At 36.3% G+C, this 15,361-nt stretch overlaps 1 protein-coding gene across 1 annotated transcript in view; it reads right to left on the bottom strand.

Annotated features, from left to right (window-relative positions):
* The window catches only part of LOC140167791 (uncharacterized), a 144,775-nt gene that overhangs the window by 22,492 nt on the left and 106,922 nt on the right, over positions 1–15,361 (bottom strand). Inside the window, exons 14-16 of the mRNA XM_072191084.1 lie at positions 14,404–14,506; positions 10,178–10,279; positions 3,275–3,313 (exon numbers count right to left, since the gene is read on the bottom strand). Of these exons, the coding sequence (XP_072047185.1) occupies positions 3,275–3,313; positions 10,178–10,279; positions 14,404–14,506 (244 nt within the window). The remainder of the gene's footprint in view (positions 1–3,274; positions 3,314–10,177; positions 10,280–14,403; positions 14,507–15,361) is intronic.

Consider the following 15,361-nt stretch of genomic DNA (forward strand, 5'->3'; position numbering starts at 1 on the left):
TTAAATACAATATCTTAAAAAGAACATTACTTAATGTGTTGACTAATATCGCCTTTCTTACTAGGGAAATTAAAATGATATTTTATATCGGCTTATCTGAGAAATTAGGCAACATTGTTATTTTGTTTTACAAAAGAAACACATAATAATTATGCAAATTAAGTACTTCTGAGCCAATTGAGGTGTCAAAATTGACAACATAAATGTCTCTGTTTTTCAAAAAAATATTATCAAATATATAAATTTAAAGTGACAGATTCATTGTGAAATGAAATGATATTTCGGTGTACACCTGCACCACCGGCAGTCCGATACGCCTTGCCTGCATTTCTCATGAATAAATTTCATATCAGTAACTGATTTATATCTCTTTTAAATATTATCCAAACCATTTAAATTTATACTGCAAATTTGGAGCATTCTGTATCACATACAAGGTTCAGTTTCAGAAATACGATTCAGAATATTTCCATTCATAAGTGCTCTGTTACCATTCCAAATGCACAAAATACACAAAATCTTGGAATTTCGCAGAATATAGCGTGCTGAACAGGTGCAACATTTATGAACAAAAAATGGATTTATAAGATCTTTTTAGATCACAAATTGTTTAGCAAACTTTCATGGAATGTCTTACAAAAGACATGCTCAAGGACATGCAAAGCTACTACACTCACAGGCTGAAATTGGGGGTGATATGAGAAGGGATAAGGAGGGTTAGGAGATGGGAGAGGCATTAAAATAATAATTATGACAGAACAAACAAGCTACATCATCAGAAATAAATGCATATCGTTATGTGGTGCAACAAAGTTACTTCTATAATAGTTAGCTGCAATTTGGGCTGAAATATGATTAACAACTTTGTGTCCTTGTAAAAGCTAGGTTTACTGTATCCATCATCTGTCAGCGAATGAATACAAAGGCTGATCCAGAAACATTCAGAGTCTAAAGGTCAGTTCATACTACCACCGCATTTGCGATGCGTTGCTTTGCGATGCCGATATATCGATTACTTTTTACCGCAACTCAACGCAACTCGTCGCATTTCCAAGTTAAATGTATTTAACTTCATTGCGATATCGCAATGCAGTAGTTTACAGTACGATGCAGTGCGGTATCGCAAAGCAACGCATCACAAATGCGGTGGTAGTATGAACGGACCTTAATAGAGAAATCTAGCAAACAACATAAACGAGAGCCATTTTTGGCAGCTGTGGTCCTCTATAAAATGAACAAACATCTATGCAAAATTGTTTCTTGGGCCAAATTTGTTATCAAAGCATAAATATGGGCCTATTCACTGACTATTTGAGTAGAAATTCTATTATTTGCATCAATGGGGGAAAAGTTTGTGACTTTTCTTTAGAGATACCAGTTTGGTCAATAATATAGTAACATGGATTCAAACCTGGGCCAATTCAAGTTTCAATCACATTCCATGGGTTGTATCTTGAAATTTTTAGACTTGAAATGCACTTTATTTTACAATAAAGAATAGGGGATTTATTGTGAATCTCTCAACAAAGACGGTTCAAACTTCCAGGAGTCTACGAGTCTGTTATCAGGTCAAAGAGACTGTGACCTGATACAGTCACTCACTGTAAGATGGAGTACCATATCTGAAAATTCTGAGGTAGGAATTAATTCCTTGTGTTTGGATCAAAACTTTTAAATCCAAATTATTATAGGGGATTATATTGGTGTTGTGGACCCGCACACATAACACTTCTTGCAACTGACTGTGAGATCTGTCAGGTGTGGTTTCCTCAAACAGACACCATAAAATCACACCAAAGGATGTGGGACTCTCATGGTTTATTCAAATTAGAAGGAGCAGCTAATAGATTCAACTTTGATGCACACACAAATATTAATTTGCAACATGCAAATATTGGAACTATCTACATGAATTTTTCCTTCACATGTTTAAAAACAAATGGTTGGTCAGATTGGCATAATTACATTTGAAATTTTCTCTACGGTTGTGATGGTGCAAAACTATCATGAGTGCAATGAAATAACTTTATAATAGTTGTGTGTTTGGTCACTAGAGTTGTGAATACCTGTATGATACTAGTACATACAAAATCCCTGATATAACATGATGATGTTATTGTGAGCATTCAAGTGTTTGCAGTATCTTTAAATCATTGATTCAGGATGTTTTTTAGAGTAGTTGACCACTTGCCTACTGGCTCAAATAAAACAAGATCCATGTAGATAGCTTTCCAAATATCAGCAACTTAACAAGTCAAAACAGCCAACAAAGGGGATATATTTTTTAAGTTTTAGAAACAATGATTTCCAACATCCTGAAAGAGAGGGTAAAAAGAAAGAACATGAGGGCAAGAGAAAGGAGACAAGAAGGAAGACTGGATACAGAAGGGAGATACTCAAGAGAGGAAAAGAGGAAGAGTGGAAAAGAAAGGGAAGAAATGGGGCAGACAGAATAGAAGCATGAAGGAGGCAAACATTAAGAGAGAAGAGAAGGTTGTGGGTAAAAGAGAAAATAGTACAGTGAGGGTAAGAGTGAGACAGAGAAAGAAAGAGAATGAAAGAGAAGATGAAAGTGGGAGGAAGAGAGAGAGAGAGAAAGTGGGAGAGAGAGAGGGGGAGGCAGAAAGAGAGAATGAGAGGAGGAGGGAGCGAAAGAGACACTGGGAGGTCCTACAAAACTGTAATTATGGGGACAGCTCAAGGACATTTTTGCATTGTGGGGACATTTTGAAGTCTGCACTATTACTGTCCTATAGGGGGTATAGGGCAATGTGGGGGAGAGGGGAGAGGGGGAGATGGAGGGAGAGAGAGAGACAGAGAAAAATTGGGCTATTCCAGTTGAAACCCACACCCCCTATGGAAGACATGACCATAATTTCCCACACATGGATTGTGATTTTCAAATGGGTTCACCTGAATGGGTGACTCCATTTGAAATTTACAGCCCTTGTGTGGGAGATCAAGGTCAGGTCTTCCACAGGGGGTGTATGGATTTCCACGGAATGGCCAATTATACAGGACAGGGGTATCAGATAGAAACTGCATAATGGGTATTAACAATGCAAAAACCAAACATGAAAGTATACATGTATATTGCATAGCTACTCTCTAGTCGCTCTTTGATAAATTAGCAGGCAAAGTTAAGCTTCATCACGGATGCATTATTACGGTTAATCATGATGCATGATGGGATACATCAAGCTATCCCATAATCCTACTGGGTGCATGCTGCAGGGGGTAGCTGAGATGCTATCCCATAATACTAATGCCTTACCACATATAAGATGCCCAGCATCAAAGTCCCACTCCCATTCTTGAGTGTAGACAAACAAACGAAAAAACAAACATCAGGATTGAAGGGGTAAAAAGAATGAAAAAGTGGAATGACAATTCAACAGTGTGTGAATACCAGTGATACATTAGAAGTGATGATTAACAGAAAGTTATATAAAAAATGTCAAATGTTTGTACATAAATAAACTTACACCCCCTGATAAATTTTGTGACTAATTTTGCATTTTTCTCAAAAAATAACTGCACACTGAAAAAGTTATGTATATTATAGGGGCAAGGAATCCAATATTACTTCACTAGCTTTCACTGAAATTTCAGTCAAGACAAGTGGTTCATTATATGGTAAGAAATGAGGTACATTCCGTAGCGGTACCACTTTTCTTATCATAAATAACGTACCGCTTGTGTTGAGTCACTGAAATTCAAGTGTAGTAACTGGATACCTTGCCCCTATAATATACATAACTTTTGTTACCAGTGTGTTTTTATTTTTTGAGAAAAATGCAAAAATAGTCACAAATTTATCAAGGGTGTAGAACCACCTTAAATTGCCACAATATCAGAACAATCAATTTTATTCTACAACATTATCATTACTTTGTGTACAACTTACACAGTGTTAGTTCTCTTCTTCAAAATACATACAGATGTGCAGTGACTTACAGCATTAACATTTTCCCCAAAACTGTTTGCTTTAGTAAGGCCCTGTCAAACATTTTGAACTCCCATTTTGAGAAAAAATATTTTGATTTTATCATTACAAGCAACTACCATCTCAAATATACTTGACATACTTGCATCAAGTAGGCTACACAATGTTTGTGATAAACAAAAATGTTTATGTCTACAGAAAGTAAATGAAGCAGTTGTCAACAGTCTTAATAACGGGACAATTTGTTTGTGAAGATTATCATTCATCCAGGTAGTAAACAATAATAATCTGTGAACTACTATCTAGGCAACTGGACTTGCGTTTCCCAAGTTCAAATATTAGTATAACTGGCCAATTGGTACAGATTGTGTACAGCACAAAACAAAACATGGCTGTCATTATTTCATTATTAAATTTTGTAATGTAACTTTATTCCAAATGCCCTTCCATTTATAAGAAACTTATTATAACTGAAATACTTATGATTAGAAATGCATGTCCCTATACTAGTTACTATTACTAGGTTTAATGATCCTTAATTATTTTATTCAAACATGTTAACAATATCATGAAATGAACATGGATTAGTTAATTAGTTAGTTAGTTATCAACCTGTACATGCTCTAATTAAAAATAATCATTATCATTACTGTATGGTTAGAAGATGGTATACAAGAGATTATTCATTCATTCATTCATTCATTCATTCATTTATTTATTTCCACAATTCACATAGAAATACAAAATACGCATTAAAATACCATCAAAGAATCATGGAGGAGATGGCCGAAAGGCCAGTAAGGCCAGAGGTAGCCATCCCCTTTAACAGAAAAGTTACCAAACAGAAAATTAAGGATGTGCAGGACATTTCACAGGGCTCACATAATTAGTCATACAACTATTGCAAAACACACAGAAAATGTGAAAACAACAGTGTGAACAGCAACAATGCTGAGAGTAGGGAAGTAAAATATATAGGGAAGTGAAACCTTTGCCAAAATTGTGAAGTGCAAAAGGTATACTTTTTTGGTTAGGGAAAATATAACTCACCATTTTGACAGTATATACTCAGACAATTGTTACCATATGTAAGTTACAAAGAAATTGTAAAGACAACACAGAGCAACTTCTACACTGGAGTCCGCAAGCAACATTGACAATTACAGTAAGTGGTGTTACGGGATTCACAGACTTGATGATTGCATTGTTTGCAAGTATAATACATGTATGTATTAGGCAGCAGACAACCAGCTGTGACCATGCCGACAAGACCCATCACTCTTGGTGCTGTATATATGCATCAAACTTTCATTGGTTTTTCAATTGAGGTTGTTGTGTAATGGATGAGTTTGCAAGTATGTTTAATTTTGCTACCTTTTATGTTTGTTCTCAACAGCCCTCACTGCCAGGCTCACTGCTACCAGGGAGGGTAACGGAATGTGGTTGCATGCCCATGCTTGTACCCCCATAACAAAAAAAAAACTGGAATTCCCAGAAGGCACAAAGGGTGTAAAATTGCAACTGGTTAATGAAATTTTCAGGAAAAAAATGTCAAAGTTGACATTAATTTTGAATAAATCAAAGACAGGGAATCATCTTTTGCTTACGAGAATCCTCCCAAAAAAGAGTATCATAAGCAATATTTCTTAGAGTACTACTGATTGGTTAATTAAATGATAAAATCATCTAAGTAACCAATCAAAATACAGCTCTTAGATCCCGTTGCAATTTTAAGCTTATAATTCCCATCTTCCCTATTGACTTTCTTACTATATCTCTGATTGGCTCACTGCATGCTATAGCCATATTGTAACCAATCAAATTAGTTCTTTTGGCCAGTAGTGCCCAAGGAGATAAGGCTTGCTTTTATCCTTCTTGGAGTTGGATCCTACAGAGTAATTTCCTTTTGTTTTCTACTTTTCACTCAAGGGTCTGTTTCTGAATTCTCTTTAGTACATGAACACTGTTTCAGAGGAACCATTTTTTGTATTATAACGTGTCTGAGCAATCAGCAAGAAGTGCTGCAATATGAACTCATTTTACTATTTCACAAAATAAAAAGAACTTGCTTAAACTATAGGTATAACATTTTTTTTATATATTGAATTTATCAAGAGAACTTATGTTGATACAACATGCATTTTGAGAATTTGCAAAAAAAACCAACAAATTAATGGCTTCCATTTTCCACCAATTTTCCTATCCAACATTGGCATTGTGATAATGCAGAAAACCTCAGTTGTTTTTATTTATTTATTTATTTATAACATTTGGCACAAGGCCCGGCAGATCCAATATTGATTACACAATAAATTGAAGGATTGCCCTTACATTAAAATCAGAAACATTACTAGAAAATACATATATCAATACAGAATAAAATAAAACAAAACAGAAATTATGTGAACTGGTTAGAGGAGGTGGGACTGGATGGCCAATTTGAAGGCCTGGAGGGAAGAAGCATTGACAATAGCTTCAGGGAGATAATTCCAGATGGAGGAGGCAAACGGATAAAATGATCTCTGGGACAATGAAAGCCGGCGGAAAGGAACTTGAACAGCGCGGGAATTGAGGTTTCGTAGACCAGGTCTGGGATGAGGCTGGAAAGGGTTGGGAGAAGAACAAAGATTGGCAAAGATTTTAAATAAGTGACACAGAGCAGCAACATCACGACGCTTACTAAGAAGAGGCAGGTCGGAATCCAATAGAAGGTCCTCATGGGAGAGGTTCCAAGACTGAAGAATGACACGACAGGCGAATCTTTGGGTAGACTCAAGACGGTTGGTAAGGGTTATGTTAAGAGGATGCCAAGTAGTACAACCATACTCCAGTTTTAATGCCAATTCTACAACACATTACATTCATATCCCTATCCTATCCCAAGGACTACGAAGAAATGAAACACATAACGAAAATATGATTGAAAAATACCGGGCCCTGTCGTGATTCCTCTAGGGTCCAGCTTATTTTTTCCTCATGCACTTTGCATTATGTTACCTCCGCTGTAGCCTTCCTGAACATCGTCATCTGATAAGACTACTGATAACGAGAGATTTCATATAGCTTTGAGTACTGACCATCATATTCATACATTCCGCAATATAGCCGGATAAACTCTAACTGGGAACTTTGGTTGGATTTTCATAATCGAGATTTGCATTTCCATGGCTGTAAAGTCCCTAGATTCTAGGTTCTCTAATGCAAGGTGATGGTCTTTGTATAATCACAAAGAGTAATTTGTGTTTTTGAATCAAAGTTGAGAATTGTCCCTCATGGATCTCAGGACAATCTGGTCAAAGTCAAAATATTGTGCTGTAGATATGGCATACTGTTGCACATTTTGACATTTTCTTTTTCAACTTGCTTGATAGACTTTATTTTCTTTTCCCACATACTATTATCGGCGTTAATTTTCACCAGAGCTAGGGGTCAATAATCAAGTTTTGCTCTTCTGACCATCCCAATTTATATCATTTGCAGTCCTAGTTACTAGTGCTACTTGTTGGTTTTACCTTGTAAAAAGGATGTTTTTATGTTTTGATGTTTCAACATCAGTTTGATGATGTTATACATACTAAACAGTTTTTAACATCCCAACATAGGTAGGGTCTTTTTTGTTTGGCTACAAGTATGATGAGACTGGATAATAAGTAATTCGGTAATTTATTCTTAAACAGCCGCAATCTGATCAGCTGAGTCTGAGCTGTGTTCTATCAGACAATAGAAAATGGCTTCACCGGAACCGGTCCAGAATTTGAGTCCTTCACGTCAATCGCAAAATACGCATAATGGAGTCGCGATCACTGTTACGTGACATTTCTGCACCCTGCATTGTTGTTCTACTTAAAATAATTGTATCTCCTGTGGTCCCAAAACAATACTTTTATTTTCTATCTTTATGACATGTAAAATGTCAGGAGTGTAACCATTCCTTCCATTTTACAAAGGTTCGTATATTAAAAAAGACAAGCCCTTCATTTTTGCAAGTAAGAAATGAAATTTTGTTATACCCCTGAGCATGCTGAGATTGTCTCTCCTCTCTTCTTTGCAATTTTATTTTTCACTGAGGATGAAAAGGTTACAAGAGTTGCTGCAATATCTCTACCTTCATCAAAGCCTATGTAAAATATTGTTTGAACATTGCAATTCACAGCATTTGGCACCCCTGGAGGAATGACATATTTCTGATGGAAATGATAACAGATTTCCTTTCAACCACTCTAACATGGCATGCACACAGGGTTATTCCAGTTGAAATCCATACACCCCCTATGGAAGACATGACCTTAATCTCCCACACAGGGTGTGTAGACTTCAATGGCGCCATCCATTCAAGTGACCCCATTTGAGATTAACACTCCCTTTGTGGACGATTAAGCTTCTATCATCCACAGGGGGTGTATGGATTTCAACTGGAATAGCTCAATAAGCCCTGGATGGGATTCGTAGGAAAGCTGACATAAGCTCAACCCTGTAAAGTATGTACTTTTTTCCTAAACAAAGATAACTCAAGCTATACGCAATGCGTATTACGCATATGCTATAAACCAAAATGATAATTATATCAAGTGGTATAGTTCAACAGTTAAAAGCTCACACTTATTGTCCCCATGCTGTGGTGTATGCAATGAGGTCGAACCAATGAGTACTGACTCTTAACTTAATGTACATCGGATAATTTTGCCATGCGCTCCATAAACTTTGATTCAAAGTGCGTTGTTGTTTACGTTCTGCATGTTAAGTGTTGTGCCAAAAAATATGTGTTAAGCCCTGATTGCGCAACCCTTTGTAATACTCAAGCCTAAAGACACAATTATGGTTTCATTTCTGGCTCTTGCAGTAGGTACATTATCTGCCCTCCATGAGCGACAAACCAAGATGGTGGATTGACTATAAGCATTATATATGATGCAATTTTGATTTGGCAATCTTTATATAAGTGGGAGTATGAGATTTGTACTCCAGATGCATCAGAGAATAATTTGTGCATGTATTAGCCCCAATTTCTTCTCTGCTTTTTGCCTAAGTGGTAGGAAAGAAGGAAGCTAGGGATTTGACCCACTGACCCCTCGGGTGACAACCAGCAGAATGGTTATAGCAAGCCCCGGGGTCACTCCCATTGTGGCCTGTACACCATCCGCGATAATGAAAACGCGTAAAAGGGTATTTTTTCGTGGAAGGCACGATCCAGCGCTACGCGTTTAGGGTGTCAAAAACATGAAATATTGGAAAAATGGGTAGCAAAATTGCAATTGCTAATACGCGGAAATGAAATTTAGGGTATGCAATTTGATGCAAGGAATAAAATCCCTGTTTAGGGTATCGTTTTAGCCAAGGGTTAAATCCTTGTTTAGGGTGCTTTTCAAAAGTTGATTATCGCGGATGGTGTACAGGCCACAATGGGAGTGACCCCCCGGGGAGCAAGCCATGTGTGTGACCATCGCCTTGCCAATGGTTTTGTACCTACGTAATCGGATATGTGGGATGCATGGTCTTGTTAGAGTTAGCATACGTTGGCATCACAAACTGTCCCAATAGAATGGGTTGTTTGAGAACCTTGACACACTCATCCATTCATTGTCCAAATCTATTTGAGAAAGTTAGGACATGATGGCACATGCTTCAACTCATAAGTTGCAGGTTCGATGCCATCATGTTGGACAAGGCACTTAACCTCTATTGTCATTCCCCACCCAGGTGTATAAATGGGTACCGCATAAATCATCGTGTGGGAGGAGTGGCAATACCCCACAAGTAAACTCAGGGGAGTCTGTCCCAAACACCAAGGGAAAAGAGATGTACACGTCAGCCTGTGAGCTTTACTCTAGTTTGGTTGGTTTAAAATTAATTTAATTCTAATAGAACAATTTGTGAGGATGTCTTTTACTGTGGATATGTCTACTATGGCATTATCTAGAGAATAATGCCACACTCTGGCTGTGTTCTAAGGATAGAGATAGGGTTTGAAATGGTTTATGGTAAAAGTTATGGTTACAGTTTAGGGTAATAATTAAAGGTTAGGGTTAGGGTTAGGGTTAGGTTAAGGAGGATACACTATAATAATTCTGTCCATTGCTATGGTTTGTTAGTTAAATGATTCAGTCACCGTATGTTATGAATGAGAACAAATATATCACACATGGTTATTTGAAAGGTAGTTACAAAAAAGGAAGTGAAAATTTTGCAAAAATCATTCATGTTTGTTTGTTTGTCTGTGATTTCTCTCCTCACCTTCACCAGAATCAGTAAGAATAACATCCTTGTCTTTCTCCGCTTCTAGAATATCCTCAAATGACGGGACACGTATATGACGAACCAGGACCACCCCTTCATCTAAATAGTACCGACCATAGTATAATCAATTGGTCAATTGTGATGCAAAATTGGATGGAGTAGTCAATGTAGTGTGATGGGGGTGAGATGGGGTGAAAATAGTTGATGGAATATAATAAAGTCATAAACCAAAGATGGTGAAAAAGGTGGTTGATTCTTTATGTATTGAATGGGAAATAAAAATAAAAACCTGATGGAAGTTGCTTGCATAAACTCATGCATATTGATAATCTGAATAAATATTCAAGAATCTTTTGAAGAGTGATACCATAACCTATATGGATGAATCATGTGCATTCTATTACCCAAAGATAGCATGGTCTACCAGAAAAATGTGAGCTTTTGCCAGATATTTGAAATAGCCTACATTGAGGTAGCACGAGTATCTACAGCATATCTTGTTGAAAATTAAATTAAACAACCCATATATTTGAATATTGTAATCATGGATTAACGGACAAGTAAGGACAAGATGTTTTTAGAAGTTGAACAATTCAATTCAAGCCTGTGAGAGCTGCTGCGCAGTACACCGCACTACTTTCCATTAAACACAATTTTCTCCTACTTTTGCCATGCCCGCTGAAGCACACCCCCTGATACAGCACCTCAAAAAATGCTCGTGACATGCCATTCAAATACAACTGAACCACAATAGAAAATTCTAAGTGAAAAGTGAAACCAAAACCATATGTAGTTGATGATCAATGTGTATTTGAAATGTAAGGAGATCAATGTGTATTTGAAATGTAAGGAAATCAATGATGAAACCGTGACGAAAGATGAACTCAGAAACTGACAAGAAATGAGCAGAAATGGTGAGTAAAAAAATGCAACAATTCATGTTGTCGGAAACGTGAGAGGTGACAGAGAGAAAAAATTCAATTATATTTGCACTTCTCCATGTTACAACATTTCTATTTGGTCAGGTAACAAAAATCTTGTCCGACACAATGTATCAATGTGGCAGGTGACATACATTGCATTCTCACTATACAATAAAATTACTCTAATTCCACATGGCAAAGTTCAAGCTTCTATTGAACTACCATAGCTCAAAAGTTGACCTCAAGTTGTGGTGAATCAGTTTTTGTACCCAATATAATCAGAAGTCATTTTATGTGTGTGGAATCATATTGAGGTTAACAAACTTTGTCCTGGCAGATGAGGCTATTTTGGATCCTAGTGTATGTTATCATGTTACAGTTAAAGGGTGTATCTCTCTATGCTATGCAAGTAAGTTACTTTCATCTGCTATGGTGAATCGTTCACCTTAATTGATATAGCACACCAAAATCCCATTGAAATGTGGTATAATAACTAAGATGTAACGAATACATCAGAACCGGGATCATGACTTGCTATGGATTGATGGAATTTGACAAAAATATATTAATTTGCTATTTTTTGCCTCATCTGGTGGTTTTTTTGCCTCCTCTGGTGGATGCACTCCTGAGTCTCCGGTTTAACATACATGATACAGGGTGCGGAATTCAAAAGGTGTGTTTGCGTTGGAAGTATGACTAACCGTAATAGCATGTTGTCAAAGTTGGCATCAATTTGACCGGGTGACATACTTTCTTGTTGCTTTGATACATAAAATTGTTTAAAGAGATAGGAATCTTCGAGTTCAGTTACTGCTTATTCAAACAGGCCAGAAGACTAATTAATGTAAATCATTCACTGATGTGCATTCAATTAACTTACACATACGGTATTAATTGTGAAATTGAAAACTGATTTGCTGTTTTAGAATGTCATGATTCATGAAAGAAAAGTGTATTCATATCTCAGGACCTATCATGTTTTCACATATTCTGCAATAACAACAATTCTTGATGTCATTTATATTCAATTTCGCTCATAAATAAGCTAATCAGTTTGAAATTGGGTTCAGTGAACAATATCAAACCAGAACCACCAATGCACGACAATGTGCAGCTTTTTATCAAATATTAGCAAAAATTGAATAGATATTGATTTATGTCATTAAATTTTGAATTCTGTTGCCAAAAAAGCTGTTAGGTCTAGCAATATAAAATAGCTTTTTTTCAGGAAATCTTAAAAACATGATCACGTATTCAAATTCAAATAAACAATATAAACCATGTGTCTAACTTAAATGAATGCATAATAGGTACTTTGATGGTGGAATGTGAGATCACTTTGTGAAAATCCCTGCATTGATAGATCTAGCAGTAAACATGTCACTTATTTTGCCTTTATTCAATTGATTTATTCATTAAATGATTATTAAAGAATGGAATAGAATAGATAGAAATGGATGATATGAATGAAGCGATGATGAAACATGCAGTGCGATGCAAAATGGTATATAGCATGGAATATACATGGTGCAACATAATATATTTTAACATATATAATTATATAAATACTCAGGTTTGTTACTCTTAAGATTTTAATGAGAATATTCATACATCACAGTATCATTTTCAAATGTGTAGACATTCAACCATTTAGACATGTTTATTTCAAATTGAATAGCCAGACTAGAGCAACGCCAGCAAATTTTGTCACACTTGAATTGCACTCTGGTTGTCTATTAGATGCTATAAATTGCAGGATAATAATCAAATTCTCCTCTCTGCTCATGTCAACTGGACTCTAGTATTCATCTGGTATGAAGTCTAATCATTTGAAGAAAAGCTATGAATATAAATTTTGCCGTAACTACTCCTAACTTAAGAGATTAAATTGCAGAATACTGTAAAGCCATTTTATTTTCGCTAGTACTTAATTTTGCTAGTTGCCAATGACCACCATTTTTGTGGGTATTTAATTACACTAATCTAGTAATCAAATTTGCAAGTGTTTAATTTAACAAACAAAATTAAATCCCTAGCGAAATTAAGTGGTTTTACAGAATGTAATGTTCTTAACATAGACATTTCCTGAAATGGCATCAGAATAAAATGTGGATTCTTGCTGGATAGCCAGTATTTGCCAGATGAGTTGTTTGATGCAACAAAACAAACAACCTACCGTATTTCATCAAATAAACGCCCCCCTGGGGGCGTTACATTCTCCCAAGGGGGGGGGGGGGCATTTATTCAAGATCAATTTTAGAACGATAATTCCCGTTAAAATCATTAGATAAACTAAAAACACACGCTAAAATGACGAACTATGAACTAGAAACACTGACTTCTGGCTCACTTCCGGGTTTCTGATCCAGATTTTCGCCAATTATTGACGCTATTATCGACCATGTGCGCAACTTGGTAAGCTTACTACACAAGACAGCATGGAAATATCGGCATTTTTGAAACATCTTGGTTGAAAAAAGTGGTGGGGGGGCCTTTATTTGAGGGGGGGCGACTATTTGACGAAATACGGTATTTAGCCTGACTGGGTGAGATATCTGTGTCACAAAGTTCACTGGGAAAGTGGCTATTTCAGTTGAAAACTACACTACCCCATACTAGGAAGATTTAGGAAATATCTTCCGCAGGGGGAGTATGAATTTCAAATGAATGAACACATCAGCAGCTCCATTTGAGTTTCATACACCCTCTGAGAAAGATTCAACCTGAATCTTCCACAGACGAGGGTGAGTTTCTAATGGAGTTGCCTAATGTGTTCATTCTATTTGAAATTCATACTCCATCTGTGGAAGATATTTACAAAATCTTCCTCCACAGGGGTAGTGTGGATTTTAAATGGAACAGCCCAATACACTACTCAAAACAAAATTAAAGGATCAGACTGACTTATTAACATTTTTCAAAAACATTGTAAACCGGATGTGTGTCATTTCATTAATGTTCAGGCAACAGCACACTTGTGCTAATTAGAAGTCTATCATTTCATTAATGTTCAGGTAATGGCACACTTGTGTTAAGGAGTACTGACATGTCACAATATTGAAAAACACTTTAGTCAACACCATGAGAACAGAAAATAGAATGCAAATCAGGATTGTCAGTTTCTTTAATTTTGTTGAGTGGTGTACTTGCATTTATACAAAAACAAATTAAAGACCATCAATAGAAAGTTACACATAACTACATTATATTCTGTTGTGGTGAACACGTCTGTATAATTAATCAATTACTTATTTGCATGTATGCATTTGTTTCGTTTATGTACTTATTGTTATTTCTCACCTCCATTTTCAGGCGAATTGAGGTCATCATCTGTATGATCCTGGCTGCCTGAACCATTACTCAGCTTCCCTGAGCTGGACAATGATTGTTCTAATTCCAAAATCTAGATAAGTGAGAGAAAGTTTCATAACACCATAAAATATACAAATGGTTTTGTGACATAGATTCATATGAAAGCTTGTTGATAATTTGGTGATGTAGAATGGGACGACAGGTGGCTTAGATATAAAGGTTCAACCTAGAACCCTTTTGTCCTCTATACAGATGTCTTCTATAAAGGTTCTGTAATCTCTACAGAACCTTTTTGGTTCAATGAAGTACCATTTTTTACTTAACAGAATAGTTTGTAACATTTGTGGCTTCAACAACCATTGGATCACAAAGATTCTAAAGCTGTTGTGAGAGGAGTCCATGTTAAGACAGTTCTTCTAAAGAACCTAAATGGTTTTATTTAGCCAGCCCAAAAGGTTCTTTGGAGCTCAAAGAGCCTTTTTATAACCATTCTGAGTGACAGTTCCATATAGAGGATAAAGAGGTTCACAGTTGAACCTCTATTTCTTAGAATGGTAAAGCAAGAGGAAATGTTACCTTTCCAAAAATATTGGGCTTTTCCATTTAAAATCCACACTCCCACTTTGGAATATTTTGTAATTTCAACCAAATATATCAGTTCCAGATTCAACCATTTTCATCCATAAAATGTTGGAAAGTCATGGAAGATTTTGGAATGCCAAACAAATTTGTCTCATTTGATCCAAAATTGTGTAAAAATTCAACTGAAATTTCAATAATTTTCAACTGGAATTGAACATAAAGCTAGCCAATATTTCCTGCAGGATATACCGTAAGGTGCAACTGGAACTGACATGGCAGTGAAAATTTCCACAGGGGGTGTGTGAATTGTAAATGTAACAGCCTGTTATACCCTTCAGATCCCCAAATTACTACAAACCTCCCC

This window comes from Amphiura filiformis, chromosome 13, assembly GCF_039555335.1.
Source record: "Amphiura filiformis chromosome 13, Afil_fr2py, whole genome shotgun sequence".
Lineage (NCBI taxonomy): Eukaryota > Metazoa > Echinodermata > Ophiuroidea > Amphilepidida > Amphiuridae > Amphiura > Amphiura filiformis.